The sequence below is a fragment of the Sphaerodactylus townsendi genome, linkage group LG07, assembly GCF_021028975.2.
Source record: "Sphaerodactylus townsendi isolate TG3544 linkage group LG07, MPM_Stown_v2.3, whole genome shotgun sequence".
In the NCBI taxonomy this organism is placed as follows: domain Eukaryota; kingdom Metazoa; phylum Chordata; class Lepidosauria; order Squamata; family Sphaerodactylidae; genus Sphaerodactylus; species Sphaerodactylus townsendi.
The window spans coordinates 80366691-80383348 of record NC_059431.1 but is presented as its reverse complement, the minus strand read 5'-3'; the positions used below and the strand labels follow the sequence as shown (position 1 = coordinate 80383348).

General features: G+C 40.4%; 1 protein-coding gene across 2 annotated transcripts in view; it reads left to right on the top strand.

The window, feature by feature from the left end:
- The window catches only part of KIAA2026 (KIAA2026 ortholog), a 55535-nt gene extending 40140 nt beyond the window's left edge, over window positions 1-15395 (top strand). For both annotated transcript variants that reach the window (XM_048503020.1, XM_048503018.1), the window contains 4 exons: window positions 2538-2627; window positions 7063-7178; window positions 7391-7569; window positions 9061-15395. In XM_048503020.1, the coding sequence (XP_048358977.1) occupies window positions 2538-2627; window positions 7063-7178; window positions 7391-7569; window positions 9061-12728 (4053 nt within the window). In that variant the 3' untranslated portion in view covers window positions 12729-15395. The remainder of the gene's footprint in view (window positions 1-2537; window positions 2628-7062; window positions 7179-7390; window positions 7570-9060) is intronic.
- Window positions 15396-16658: the final 1263 nt, after the last annotated feature.

The following is a 16658-nucleotide window of genomic DNA, read 5'->3' as shown; positions in this document are numbered from 1 at the left end:
ATGCTATATAACCTGTTTTTGGGGGGAGGGGAATCCACACAGGTCCCATCCCCAAACGATTTCTACAGATGTTTTATTTCCAGCTAACTAAGGGTTTTTTGAAAAGTACCTAAACTAGCAATGCTTTTTTGAAAAAATCAGGGTTATAACCAATGGCTACTACACTGGTAATCAATGGAAGAAGGTCCTTTATTTTCTTCCCTTCCACCATACCATCCAGTGTCAGAGAGAATCCACCTGCCATTGCCCAGCTGTCACAGGGAGCCCCCTTTTTCTTTATCTTTTGCGCGTTGCATCTGCATAGCTACGCAGACAGCCGGTCATATTGTGCGATGATTGGCAGGGCTGTGGGAGTTCATTTCTACATGCCTGCATAGCTATCCATATGCTGCAGGAAATTTTTTTTAAAAAAGAGAAGCCTCTCCATGCAAATGTTCGAAAGCAACTTGGATTGTTTGCATCGGTTCTCATCGCTGCCTGCACAGCGTGCATGTAAATGGGAAAATGGGTTCCCTATGCTCCCTGATGATTTCAACCATGTATATATCTTTGCTGTAGTCATACGTTTATCCAACCTCTCTCTGCACCAAGTGGAAAGAGCAAGTTTAAATCTGACATTTGCTCCCCTCACGCTAGGGCAGAGGTGTAGCTGGGCCAAACTGTGCCCCCACATGGCCCCTTGTGCCCCCCCACGGTGCCCCCCCATGGCATCCCCTTCCCCCCTTCCCCCCTTCCCACATTTACCTTAGTTCCTTTCCTTTTTCTAGTACTTTTTCAGGCTGAAAAAAGCGGCCTCTTCACAGTTCAGGCTAAAAACTGCCTGAGGAACTATACTTCCCAGGAGACCTTGTGAGCCCCAAAGGTCTCTCCCTAGGAACTCAGAGGCTCAATGAGGGTCGTATGAGGAAAAGGAGGAGGGAGACAGAATTTTACGCCCCTGGTGCTCAATGCATCCCCTGCCCCCTTCCCGCTCTGCCACTGTGCTAGGGATGTATGTGAACCTATCAATTTCCCTTCCTTTCTGCAACTCTCATGCTTCACAGCATTTTGTTCAGGAAAGGTTCTCAGCATCAGCTTTTCAGGGGCACACAGAGGTTTGAGGATGAGGGGAAGTTTGAATCCAAATCAGTACTGTGTTAAGCATATAAAACACGTGGAATTATCTATAAAGTGAAGTTACTTGAAAAACCTGATTATAAAGAAGGAAAACAGTTCCAAAGAAGAAGGTTAATTAAAAGAATGACATAGGAGATGTATTTTACCAGTGCACCATTCATATTTATCCTAGATTACATCAGCCATGATCCAGTGATCTTGTCACTCAAAAGCCAATCTGGGAATTGCTGCCAAAGTCAGGCAATGGAGAAAGGGCTGTTATCTAAGGCCAGTGTGTGTGGGTGTAAGACATTGGATTCATGGCAACTATAATTTAAAGCTTTAAAAAAATAACTACAGTCTTAGATATTTTTACATTATTTTAATTCAGTAATTTTGCCAGTATAGCATATGTCGATGAATACAATTTTTAAGTGCTGAGTTAAAGATACAGTTCCCAGTAATTGTCCTTATGATTGTCTTCAAGCAGTTCTTTCATTAAAACTTGCTTCATAGGCTGGATCCAGTGTACATTTTCCAGTAGCAGAGTCTGATCTTCACAAAATGCTGCTTCTGAGGGATAGGAGATCCAAAGGAATGAGATGGATTGGGGTGGGGGGGATGTCTACAGCAGAAAAGGGAGCTGGTGGAAATTGACAATTTAGTCTGGATCACACCCATTGAGCCAGTGCTGAACATGTGAAATGAGTTACATGATTTTATGGACTAGTTTTTATCTTCACTTTTTGTAGGGATGCTAGGACTGAAGACAAATATATTGTCTAAAGATCAACTAAAAATACAAAATTTCCAAGAAGCATCACATTGCGTTGGTCTTTCTTACTTTTAAAGTTCTGAATAGTCGTTACTTACACTACACTACATTACTGAGCCCTATGGGGGAGGGCGGGATATAAATCGAAGAATAACATAATTTTTAAAAAAATACTTTTTTCCCCTACAACAATTAGAAGCATTCTAAATGAGCCGTGCAATTCTAAATTGTGATAGAGTTTCAAGAGAAGAAAATACTGGATGGTCATCCCTGAACTGACCAAGTTAAATTTGGCAATTTTAATATAATCTTTATTTGTATACCAGCCCAATTCAATGACTTCTAACTTATACATATAGACTTGAATGGTTAAATTTGGAGTGTCTGAAGGCATGTGAGAATTAAAAAAAAGCTTCAAATATTTGTGTGAGATTAATTTTTCTAGGTAAAAAAGCCCTTCGGGGGAGGGCGGTCTATAAACCCAATAATAATAATAATAATAATAATAATAATAATAATAATAATAATAATAATAATAATAATAATAATAATAATAATAATAATAATATCTATACTTTTATCAGATGTTAATCAATCGTCAGATATGTTAATGTCTGTTTTTTAAAAAACTTGTTTGATATGAACGATGTGTTTGCTCTCATTTTAGCTTATTTGCACTAATCTTGACGAACTCAGGGATTTAATTAGAAAAATTGAGAATGAACTCAAAGATGTGGAAAACGTTAAAAAGAAATCGGTATGTTTTTCAACTTTATACTGCGGTTGTTAAATGTAACATATGTAAGAGGTTTCTGTGAGGGTTGTCTACTGCAGATGTATTTAATCAGTGTTTTCTTGAGTTAGATGAAGCATGGAAAACTTTTAAACATCCCCACTTTGTTCTCCTGGCAGCTGTCAGTCATTAAGTGCTCGCAAGGAAAAGGAGCTTGTCCATGGTTGTTTCTAAAGGCTTCTTAGTCAGATAAAGCTTAACGTGGCTAATTCCATGGGAAAATATAGTTTGTTCCTCCCCTTCCCTTTTCACTGCTGATGTATCAACCATTTCCCTTTATTCCTTTAACTGCAAATTTGCTGGGCATGAGTCATATCACTTCTCTGTGCTGAGTCTAGTACACATACTGGTGTGGATGTAAATTAATAATGGGACTGGTCCTACCCATGAAATATTGGGACAGTTAATTCAGAATATGACACAGTGAGTAAAAATAAGATATACTTATTTAGAAGAATTTGGAAAATAGTGTTAGATAGTTAGGTGGTGAAAAAAACTGATTCCAAGATAACTATTGGCCTAACCTACCTTACAGAGTTGTTGTGAGGATAACATGAAGGAGAAGCAAATTATGTGAGCCACTTTGGTTCCGCACTGGAGAAAAAGGTGGGATATGAATGGAGTAAATAAAATAAACTGTTCAAAATGTACTTCTTTTTTTAAAGAAGTCACACATTCATATATTTATGCAGATTCGTACCTAGATGGATGCTTGAGACTCATGCACTTTTTAATCGTTACTGCCTTAGAAAGAGACTTTTGCTAATACCTCATTTAGCAACTGAAGCTGGGAGAAAAAGGCAGAGGGGTCTGTTCACTGGCGTAATGCCCATTGGGGGCCAAGGTGGAGCAACTACTCAGAGCATCCTGCCTGTGATGGGGGGCATCAAAATGCTGGGTTCGTTCTTAGGTATTTTTAGTGGTTTTCCATTTTTGGCCTGCAGGAGGCGCCAGTTTTTAGGCTAGCAGCACCAAAATTTCAAGCGTATCATCCCATGGAGACTGTCCTTATACTGCATACCAAGTTTGAGTGAGGTTTGGTTCCCAGGGAGTTGCCAAAGTTACTTGGACTCCTAAAGGGAGTGCCCCATCCCCCATTGTTTCCAAATGGGAGCTAATAGGAGATGGGGGCTACCAGTTTTGGAGGGTCCATAACATTTGGCCCCTAGAACCAAACTGCACCAAACCTAGAGAATCATTAGGAACAGTCTCGATGAACCCTAGAAAGTTTTGATGACAATATTACTTTCAAAATATGCCCCCCAGCCTGCAACCCCCCCATTGACAGCAATGCAGAAAACTCAATTGCAGAACTAAAGAGATTCTTGGAGCAAATTTGGGGATGTTCTGCAGGAGGGAGGGCATTCTTGGACGTATCATCACCAAAATTTTCAGGGTATTGCTCCATCTGGAGACAGTCGCATGATGGCACCCCCCCAGGTTTGGTGCAGTTTGGTTTCCAGAAGGGTCCCAAAGTTATGAGACCCTCAAAGGGTAGCTACATCTCCTTAGCAAAGAGTGTGGGATGGGGGATTTATTTTGAGGGTCCCATAGCTTTTGGACCCCTATAAACTGCACCAGTGGGGAATTTAGAGGGTACCATAAGGACAGTTTCAGATGATACCCTGAAGCTGATGCCAATAAATCAATAAAAGCCCCCCTGCAGGAACATCCCAGAAAGTTACCCAAGAATCATTTATTCTATTGAATTTTCTATTGCTGACCATGTGAGTTGCAGGACTGGGGGACATTTCTGAAGGCACAGTCTCAAAACTCTAGAGGTTCTCATCAGGTGACTCACCCTGATGATACCCCCCAGGTTTGGTTTTGCAGTTTGGTTCAGAGGGCCAAAGTTATGGACCCCTCAAAACTGTAGCCCCCATCTCCTATTAGCTCCCATTGGAAACAATGGGGGATGGGGCACCCCCTTTGGGAGTCCATAACTTTGGACTCAGCAGACCAGACAATACCAAAACCTCTCACCAGAAGCTTGGGGATGTATAGCATAAGGACAGTCTCCTGGTGATATGCTGAAATTTTGGTGCTGATATGTCTAAAAACTTCACCCCCTGTAGGCACCAATATCCTGGTGCAAAAACAAATTTGGTCGTGGTGGAGTGGCCGCCCATGTTGGGTGGGGGGCATCCAACTCAGGTTTTGCCCAGGGCTACAGTTTGCCCAGGGCTGCCTCGTTACGCCCCTGGGTCTGTTGCATGAGGTGGGCACGTGTATTTCTAATAGAACTACTGCCAAAGCTAATTGCTATATGTTCACATCTTAATTATGTGTCCTATGGTTGCGCAGGGTGCTAGAACAGTAAATAAATGAAATGAATGATGGAACTTTATTCCATTAAGTAAGACACACAGTGGCACAGACACAGTGGCACAGATTATCAAACTTTTCCTGGTTTTGCATTTTGTTAATGTATAAGTTAACAGACTGGGCCTACACATTCTAACTCCGAAGCGAGTCCCACCAGTAGGCCTTGCTCCCAAGTAAGTGTACATGGGATTGCTATCTTAAACAGATTTTATTGTTTTTCTAAACTCTGGAGTGTCCATTCAAATGATTTCTGGTTGTTCTCTGTTTAAAAGAGCCTATGAATTGCAGGCTTACCTCTAGTTAAATATTCACCCACAGTAGCCCTATATTATGTTCGTTTTCCATTCCTAATCCTTAATTCAGGCATCAGTGTTTTTCTTCATCTGGCATTTTTAATCGGAAAGCTTATTTTCAAGGCATAATTTTAGGTTCTTCCATTCCCCTCCCCCCCCCCCCCTTGTTTTTTGCTGGGTTGCACTTTGGCTAGTAGCGTTCCTTTCCTGATCTTTGATGTAATCTGGCTATACAGCTACATTTTATCATGTGGTTTATGTTCTTTACTTCAGTGACTGAGTATGAGCTGCATGTAGAGTCTCTATTCTTTTTCTAGATGGTTATTTTATTCATCCCCCTTCTGTAATATGCCCAGTATACCAACAAAAACAGGTTCATGGCCATAGGTTTAGCACAACCAAGGTTCTATGTGAATGCTAGTAAAGAATTTTTAAAAAATTAATAGTAGGGAATCGGTGTCAAATTTGACTCCTCCTGTTTGTGTGTAACACTTATAGACCCAAGCAATAGCAGAAAAAATGTACATTAATGTTTTATGCTTTAATGTTAAGCATGATAGTGTAGGTTCAGTTGCCCAGCAGTAAAATTAAGGAATGAAGCTAGAGTAATACCACCCACTCCAGTCAAGATTATGGCTGCAATTGTAGCTTCCAAATAGTCTTCAAGAGAAGCCCCATGTAGAGCACACTACAGTCATCTATTCCAGATGTTAACAGGATATGCATTGCAGTGGCAAGATCTTTCCTACCCAAAGAATGGTCATAAATGGTTTACCAGCCAACACAGGTGAAAGGCACTGATGCCATCTGCTCATCCAACAGGAGGCCTGGGTCCAGGATCACCCCCAATCTACACACCTTCTCTTTTAGGGTGAAATGAAACCCCATTCCAAAGCAAGAAATATTCTAATTCCTGTATCAACACCACCACCGCACACACACACACCAGTAGCACCTTCATTTGGTTGGGACTAAGTTTCAGCTTGTTAGCCCCCATCCTTCCCGAACTACATCCTGGTACCCTGTTGATGGTTTTCTCATCCTCCCTGGGATTGCCAGAAGCACAAGATAGAGCTGAGAATTATCTGCAAATTGATGGCAGCTCAGGCCACATTTCCATACAAACTCTCTCAGTGACTTTACATAGATGTTAAAAAGCATTAGCGACAAGATAGAGTGTTGCAAGATGCCAGAGAAAGCAGTGTGCTGTAGTGGTTAAGAGCAGTGGACGCTAATCTGGAAAACCGGGTTTGATTCCCCACTCCTTCATATGAGCAGTGAACTCTGATCTGGTGAATCAGGTTTGTTTCCCCACTGCTATGTGTGAAGCCTGCTGGGTAACATTGGGCTAGTCACAGTTCTCTCAGAACTCTTTCAGCCCCACTTATCTCACAAGGTGTCTGTTGTGAAGAGAGGAAGGGAAGGAGTTTGTAAGCTGCTTTCAGACTCCTTACATTTGAGAAAAGCGGAGTGTGAATCCAAACTCCTCCTCCAGAGGCCAATGGACAGAGCAGCAGTCCCCCCCCAGTACTACATTTTGAAACTCAGCTTTGAAATAGGACTGAAATCAGAGCAGAATAGCGCCTCCGAGTCCCAACCCCAAAAGGCAATCCAGAATGATATAATAATTGATTCGTGGTATTTGAATTAATTCCCTTTTCTGTCTATAGTATTGGGTTATCTGTATGATGATGATCACAAAATGTTTGGATTAAGCTTAACAAACTAACTTAAATAGATGCAAATGTATTGTAATAAATATAGTATTTACTTATTTACAGGGAAGGTGGTATCATCGAAAGCAAGCTGTAAAGGAGTTACACTGTACCCTGATACGACTGCTAAATGAATTGTTACCATGGGAACCAAAACTAATGAAGGCTTTTCAAAGGAACAGGTAATTAGCCAGCTCCTCTTGAATAATGTGTCATGTAAGAATTCATCACCAATAATCTTAAAGTGCTCTTTCTGGTATGGTTATGGACAAACAGCCTAATTTTCTTGCACTACTTTCAACTTTGGAAGCTATGCATAGATAACTGACCAAATCTATTATTTCCGTAGCTAATTATTTTTAAAGTATTGCTGATCTCTAATGTTCTGTTGAAGGTCTCGACTTAAAAAGGATTATGATGACTTCAGAAGGCAGCCAGACTATGACAAATTTACCAGAGAACAGTGGACTAATGAAGATTGTGAAGTAAATTCTGGTAAAGAAATCTCCAGTACATTAACAAGTGAATCTTCAGAGCACTCTGAATTTCTGAAAAGGGATCACACTGACACAGGTAAGTGTTGTTTTTTTGTTATTGTGACTGTGTAAATATGTTGTAGTAGTTCATGTATGTTGGTTCTTGTTTTAATAAGTTAGAGCAGTCACTTAATAAGTTAGAGCGAGCCACTTTGAGCACCATTCGCCAGTGTGACACCCGCCTTATGTTTCAGGAAAGTGGGCAAGCCCTTTGCCTAATGGGGCATCTGGTTGGCAGGTGCTTTGCACTTTGAAACAGCTGCTGTCTGAGGAAAAGGTAAGCTCCAAGACTCCCTGAAGTGCAAGAATCATGCCAGGGATGGAAGCAAATGTGGTTCTTTTGGTTAACATTCACAGCAATTGTAACTCTCTGTGAGCGACAAAATAATTACTAGGGGTGTGTGTTCAGCAAAGCCAAACCAGAAAAAAAAATACTTTATCAATATTTTGGGAGAGGGGTTTCTCCCGGAAAAAAATGGTGATGATTTAAGGGAGCCAAAAAGCAGATGCCAAATAATGCTGATTTTTTTCAGCATTATTTTGGGCTTCTTTGGACCTGTTGCCATTTTTAAAAGAGAGAGATCCTCTCCCTCACCCCCTTTTCCCTCACTTATCTGTGGGCTGGCTGGGTCTCGGAGGCAGCAGGTAGCGCAGAGATGAATACTGGGCCAGGTCCAGCCAGACCCAACATTCAGTTCTGCACCACTGCCACCTTCAACACCCATGTTGAGTTTGAGGGCAGCTGGAATTTTTCAGGTTTAGGTTTAACAGACCTGAAAAATTTCAGATATCCAAACAACATTGAAACCCTCCATTCTGATATGGGAATTCAGGTTTGTTTGTTTTTTTACATTTCCAGACCAATTAAACTGGATAGCTGGAAAAGTGAACATAGAAACTTTTTGTTCTGTTAACCATCATGAAATTGTGGAATAGCAATACATTTGTTATATATAAAAACTCAGCAATTTTTTGGAGGCTTTTCAAATACGTCTCTAACGCACACATGAAGTAACCTTATACTGAGCCAAAACATTAATCTGCCTGTGTCAGTATTGTCTGCTTTGACTGACAGTGACTCTCCAGCGTCCCAAATGAAAGTCTTTTGCATTGCCTACTAAAACTGATCCTTTTCATTGAAGATGCTGGTGACTGAACTGGGACCTTGAGTATGCACAGTGTACAGTGGAAGGCTAAAGAAGTGTGACCTTGTACTTTAAAAACCCGTTGTCAGTTGGTAGTGAATGTCATGTCCTCATAAACTTTCATAATGTTGGTTCTTAATGATTTCCAAATGAAATTTTATGCCTGTTCAGAAAAGTTTTGAAACTTAAATTGGACATAATGTTCTGTATATTGTGTGATTAGCATGTGCTTGATGAATTCATGACCCGTAACGTTCATTGGAAGTTCCATTTGTTAGCGTATGGCTGCATTCCAACTATATGTTACTTTTAATACACTAATAAACTCATAACATTTTAGACATTGTTGGCTTTATAAAACCAATCCCTTTTCTGTCTTTCAGAGCACATGAAACTGACAGAAATGGATCTTGTTGCCAGAAAAGCCAGGCCACTAAGAAAAGAATTATTTTGTAAAGAAATACAGAAGATATTGCCTAAATCTGTTAAGCGACAGTCCAAGCAAAACAGCTACCTAGATGATAGCACAGAAGAGTTTTTGCCAAGAAAGAAACTGAAATTAAGCACAAGTGATACTGCAGTCCAAGGCATAGAAAGTGAGCTGTCAGTTGATAGCTGCCTGAATAAACTAAAACAAATAGAGTCCCCATTTTCAGAATCGTTGGATGTGACAGACTCCGTAACATCAATCTCAAGCATAACAAAAGGGACAAAACCTATCCAGGCTTTACTTGCTAAGAATATTGGTAACAAAGTGACCTTAACTAGTCAGTTGCTACCCATTCCATGTAGAAGCATTGCTGCCTCTGAAAAGTTGATAATGTCAACTACTGGTTCTTCCTCAGTCAGTCCAGTGCTATCCAGCCAGGCCAATTCAAAAAACCCTTTACAGGTGTTGTACAAAATGCCAGGAGGTCCCTGTGTGCCAATAGACTTGCATAACAATTCAATGAACATTCAGGTTCAGCCTGCAGTTGACTGTAAGCCAGGAGAGAAAGCCACAGGAGAAAAAATCATGCAGCAAGTTCTCATTTTGCCTAAAAAATTTCTCATCCATCATAGAGAAACCAAAAGCATGGCAAAAGATATCCTGTCACTGCAGCACAAGACTACAGATCAGCAGTGTATCTCTCTTCCACAGCCAATGGCTATCCACACTACTTTAGAAACCTCCCTTCCAGCTTCCTCTGTAAATGCTGCTGCCACATTTCTGCCCATCTCAGACTTCAAAAAGAATACTACACATTTGCCCCCTGGGGGCAGTGCAGTAAAGAGACTTCCAGTGTTGCCCTCCATAACTTCCACAGGTAGTGTACAGACATCAGTGGTAAAAATTAGCCAAAGTGAGAATACTAAAACAAAGACTGTAGTTTCAGCGGCCTCATTGCCTATCACTTCACCCTCTGATTCCTCGACAATTCAGTCTTTGACAACACCTCTCCAGCAAAATATTTCTGCAGGCACCAGTAGTTCTTCCTCAAGACTAGCATCTCTGCAAAAAAGCAATGAGGTTGGTGAAGCTAAACAAGAACTGAAAACTGTCTGTATCAGAGATTCACAGTCTATTCTTGTTCGGACGCGTGGTGGGAACACAGGAATTGTTAAAGTACAGACCAATACAGATCACTGTTCTCCAAGTAATTTAGCTCCAAGTTCTGTGTTCACTTATACACCTCAGCTTCAGGCATTTTTAGTGCCAAAAACCACACAGTTGACAACCTCTGCTTTTGCACCTGTTACAACTGCCATGCCCAATTTCTCAACACTTGTCCAATCCTCTCTAACAACTTCAGCTTCCATTCCAACTCTTCCTGCTGGTGTGAATCAGGTAATGGGGAAAAACATGACGTGTGCATTTGGGCAGTCTCATAACAGTGGCACAATTGGTCGTGGAATTCAAAAATCAGGACATGTTTCCTCACCTACCTTCTTGCCTCCTATGTCATCATCTAACATTGTTATGCCCACGTTGCCAAGTAGTTCTGGAAATGCAGTTGGCGTTCCTCCAGGAAATATTGGGCACAATACCTCTGGCATTACCCAGACCCCTTTTATTAATCCACAAGTTGATGGCAATAGTACACAACATCATACTACTCAGCCTGAGACCACAACCACAACCAGTGGTAATCTGATGTGTGGTGCTCAAATGCCAAAACTTATGTTAGTCACAAATCCACCCATTCTTTCTTCCTGTGGAACAGCAGGAGTCAACTTAATCCCTACTCCAACATCTACTGGCCTTAGTGCACAAAAACTGGTTCTTATTAATACTCCATTTGCCAATATCCAGTCAACCACCAATTTAACTGCAGAATCCTTTAAGCAGGCCTTTCCTCCCACAATGAGCAAAACATATGTTAAAAGCACAGAGCAGCCTCAGTTAGTTCTCATTCCTTCTGTTGGGGCTTCGCTAAAAGTAAATACATCATCAACTGTTTCTCAAATTAAAGATGTAAAAATTGGTGTTAATATTGGTCAAGCCATTATAAATAGCACAGGTAATGCACAGAATGTTCCTCCAATTAACATAATGCAGTCTGCAGCTCCTAAAGACGGGGAGGAGAAAAATAGCCAGAGTATAGTTTTGCCATTGTCAACAAGTGGTGGTTTGTCTCCATTAACTTCAACGGTGGTGAGTCAGAGTATTACATCAGTCAGCGAGTCTCCGATTGTTGCAGCACAAGTACTAAGTACACCTACAGCAGCAAATGCATGTTTAGATTCTGCTTCAGTGACATGGAGTAGAACTTCTACTGGAACACGGCCTACTGTTTTGGTTGGAGGAATAGATACTTCAACAAAAGTAACACCTGTTCCATCTACCCGATTGCGTACTTCTAATGCTGGAAATACTATGGCTATATCAACTGTAAAAACAGTACACCTGGCTTCATCTGTGCTGATTTCAAGTACTCAACCAACAGTATCTCACCCAAGTTTATCATCTACTTTTCAGTTACCAGTGACAGTTGCCTTGCCTGCACCTGTGAATGGTGCCCCTAAAGTAATACATACAGTTCCTCAGTTGCCAGTAGTTCCAACTTCTGCACATTGTACACCCCCTTCAAAAGGACAACAGTCTACAGTGATCAACTTTCAGCCTTCAGGAATTTCAGCTACCATGCCAACAAATGGAAGTGCTCAAAAACCACAGACTGTATTGCCACCTAATCCACCAAATGCAGGTAAAGTAATTAGTCTTTCAAACGTAGTTCCTTTGCCCTGCCCACCACTTCCCCCTAATTTTGTAAAGCCAGCTCCTGCTCTCAGTTGTGCCCCAGTTGCCTCTACCACTCATATGGCTCCAGTTTCATCTGTAGCAACAGGACAGCTGAATGAGTCTTGTGTTCAACAGAAAATAATTATTAACACCTCTACACCTTTGGCACCTGGAACTCAAATAATGATCGGTGGCACTGGTTTCATTGTTCCACCTCAGGGCCTAGGAGCTGGCAGCCATGTTCTTCTCATCTCTACAAATCCTAAACTTGGGCCTCTGTTGACTGTTAATAACGGCCATGGTTTTCAAGGAGTACCCCATGCCCCCTCTGGTCCCCTGAAGAGCACACAAGCATCAAATAATACATTGAGTTGGCAACCATCCAGGCAACCTTTGAAAAGCTCTACCAAAATTGTGAACTCTCTTGGGGCTGCAAACACTCTGCCTATTGTACATGCAACATCACAGACAGTAAACAGTGTTGCAAAACCATGCACTCCATCTTCTGCAGCAGCACTGGCCCCAGCTTTGGTTACGACCACCTCACCCTCTGCTATGGCTAAAACATTTTTGGTTTCTACAACTGACACTGACAACTCCCAGGTACAAGGGAGAACATCTGTACTGCATTTAGACACATCTATCAAAAAACTGATGGTCAGCCCAGAAGGAGCTATTCTGAATTCTATAAATACTCCGATCTCAAAAACCTCCTCCCTCCCTTCATCCTTCTCTCCTGACATAGTGTCCACAACCAGAAATCCTGCTGTTGTCTTCCCTAATTTTCTTAAATCCAGCATTGGTGTACCTGACACAGCTGCATCTTGAATTTAAAGTAATTGAGCCAAGTTAAAATGTTGGGGCATTCTTTTGTATGTGAAAGTAATTTATAATAGTTGAAAGTTTCCTTATTCTGTTTGAAACATACTGTGCTTGGAGGCTCATGTACATAAACTTAAGGCAAATCCTAAGCACTTTTCAATTTGAGCAGATGGCAGCTCTCAGATACAGGATTTTTTTTTTTTTTGCATGCCACCATGCACAGATCTGAATCAATTCAGAATTCTGCATGTGGCAACTTTATCATATATTTAGCTTGCTGTTGCATGCTGAAATGCAAAACTGCCACCAGCTGCCCAGGGTTTGTAGATTTAAGGCCCAAGTTGATTTGTTTTTAAATTGCTTATGTTAGATTGAGACTGCCTTCAAGGGTTTTCTTGTTTTTTTAAAAAAGTGAGGAAATTTCTCTCTAAATACTTTTCAGACTTGTGCTTTCAAAAGGTTGTTTAATAAAGTTAGTAAAGACCAGCTGTTATGGCATGTTATAACATGAAATGTTTGATTCTTGATTAACACACTGACAGGGATTTTTTTTCTCACAGTTTAGACTTTTCCAGTCTTGTTTATTAACAGTATAGTACAATTTATTACAAAATTTCCTTTGCATTGAATTTTTTCTGTTTCTAAAAAATAAGCCTATTTATACATTGTAAAAATGCAGCCCATGGTGTAAAATTGTACATTTCCCCAACTCCCTAACTGTGTGTACTAAAAGAACTACTCTGTCTTATTTATGTTTTGTTTATATAATGTATAGTTTTTTAAGTATTTTACTAATTTTGGATAAGTGTATGGTTTAGCAATAATGCAGAAGAATCTGCATGTAATAAACAAAATTGCTGTATTTCTGCTTTGTATAATGCTGTATCACTGACCCTAAGGACAAAGGAATATTTAAGAGCACGAAGTTCATTTGTCTGTGTGCATTAAGAAATTGAGATACAGTATTGGAGTTTGCAAAAAGACTGTAGTATTAAGCACATTAAATTTACACATTCCATTAAACTAGTGGGATTTACTTACAAGGCTGTTGTTTTTCAAGCCTTCAATTTTTTGTAGCAGCTCTTCTCTGCATCATTTCTAACTTTTCTAATGCTTATAAGATTACGGACACATACATTCCACTGTTGGTATTCCCGTTACCATGGGATGTTGAAAATCATTTTTATTGTCCAAAACATTTGCTAAATTTGATGTGTTGATTGGTTTAATGATACCAGCAAACATGTAAAAGGATAATGAAGATTTCACTGTTTTGTATCTAACAGTCCTACAAGATTGTCTTGGACATTTTTAAAAATGGGGTATAAATATTTTAAATAAAATAAGACAGAGAAGCCAAAATCTGAAGCATGCAGCCTTTCTGGCAAAAATAGGAGTGCGATGTGCTCAAATAGTTCTGAGCCAGAAGGATTGGAGAGCTGGAATTGTTTTAGGAATTACTGAAATCCAAAATAGTTTCTTTTATATCATAGGTCCTTGTAATTGCGGAAAAATAATTTAACAGTACATGGGAGAATAAGGATAGGAACTAAATTGCCTAATGGCCATATTAGAATTAAGAAAATGTTGTTTCTGAATGAAGGAATATGAGAAGCAAAGACAAGAACGTTAACACAGTGTTTGTTTTTCTATTTATTTTTAAACATTTTGGGCTGCAGGCTTTCAGCCAAATATAAAGTATGTTAGCTGAGCTAGTGGATGAACAAACCTGAGGTTTTTAACAATTCAAGAAATGAAGAAATGTCATCCCTGCTTACCCTGCTTCCTTAATTTTTGCTTAGACAGATTTTTATTTTTGCAGGCATAAACTGTTTTGCAGAATGTAACTGTTGAATTTTAACTGGACTGGTCTGAATAGTTTCTTGTAACAGCTGGTTTTCTTATCACCTCGAACTTCACACTAGTCAGTAAGAAATTAGCTGCCATTGGCTCTAGTGGCAGTGGAACTGTAGTTAGCAGACATTCATGTTGTCATAGATGACTGTCACTATATAACTGTATTGTGGAAAATCAAAAATTAAAGATGAAAAATTCATGAGATGTTTAGAACCCCATAGCGTGTGGTGGCCATGACAGCTTTTTAATGTAGGCATGTTAAATGTTTTGACTCTGTGGATGGAGCATGGCTGTGAAGCGTCTACACCAATTTGGACCTGGACTTCTAAATGTATTGTCTGCTCTTCTTCGTCTCTACTCCTTGTTTAGTTTATTAAACTTAACACCCCGCTCACTGGATCTTGGAGAATCTCAGAGAAGTGCCTTCGGTCTTGTTGTGGACTTTGGAAAGCATTGGCATGGTGCCTCTTGTCTTACTGTGCTCTACTGGTGACTTTGTTACATGACAAGACTTGTACTGTTATCCAGCTGTACTTGAGGTGGAACAGAAAGTGCTGCAATTAGTCAACTGTCTGTAATTATATCAGAATGAGGAAGAATCAACCTGACAGTCTGCAAATGGAGTTGTGTTCTCTTTCATCAACATCCAGCCCCTTCAACTCTCTTGTATTCTTTAACAAAGGGGATACAAAAAGTTGCTGCAGAAGGGGAACATTTTGGATTCACGATTGTGTTAACATGCAGCAAACTTCTCTTGCCTGGTAATTGCTAAGAACATCTATGGGATTCAATTACACCAGTGTTGTTTTTACCATATATACGATGTTACTTGATTAATTTATACCTTCCACCTGGTTACAGACTTACTCTAATCTCTGTTGGGCTAGACTTGGTATAATCCACATTTGCTGTTTCAGTTTCTTTAACAATACAAATGATTGGTTCTGGTGGGTTTTCCAGGCTGTGTGGTTGTGGTCTGGTGGATCTTGTTCCGAGTGTTTCACCGGCATCTGTGGCTGGCATCTTCAGAGGTGTATCACAGAGGGAAGTCTGTTACACACTGTGTCCAGGCACAGTGTGTAACAGACTTCCCTCTGTGATACACCTCTGAAGATGCCAGCCACAGATGCAGGCGAAACGTTAGGAACAAGATCCACCAGACCACGGCCACATAGCCCAGAAAACCCACCACAACCAGTTTAATCCAGCCGTGAAAGCCTTCGACAATACAGTGCAAATGATTGTTCACCAGGGCAGCTTGATATCTACAATAATTTACAGCAGTGATGACAACTAGTGAATGCAATGTAACATGCCCTAAAACTAATCTGACAAACAATAGTTTTCATCTGGTTGTGGTGGGTTTTCCGGGCTGTGTGGCCATGGTCTGGTGGATCTTGTTCCTAACATTTTGCCTGCATCTGTGGCTGGCATCTTCAGAGTGTAACAGACTTCCCTCTGTGATACACCTCTGAAGATGCCAGCCACAGATGCAGGTGAAATGTTAGGAACAAGATCCACCAGACCATGGCCACCCAGCCCAAAAAACCCACCACAACCAGTTGAATCTGGCTTTCGACAGTAATTTTCATGTTTTGATTATAACGCAGTCTCCATTTTGTCAAGACCACTTTGGGTTCACCTCATACTTCTTTCCTAGTTTCTTTTATCCTGTCCAATATATTCAGCAGTTGCAAACAATCAAATTAAGGAAATGTATTTTAAGAATAATTTAGATTTCCTTTGTGTATGTAATGATTTTCTGTAGAGTTTGTTTTGCAGGACATCCTGGTTATGTCATATCAGGCTTGGTATCTTATACGGATTCAGAGGCAGTGGTGTCAGATAATTTGACTATTCAGTGTCATTGCAAACCCTCCAAGGGATTCAGAATTTTAGCTATAATTTCTAAAGGGTGGTAATTTACCCCAGAGTCTGTAAAACATCTGATTATTTACCAGGCTTCACTGCCTGGGACTCCTGATGATCAGCAAGATTGGGTGTACTGCTCCTGCCATTTCTAAGTACGTGCTGCCAACTGCACGAGTAAGGCAAACAATGCTGCCAAATGTAACTATA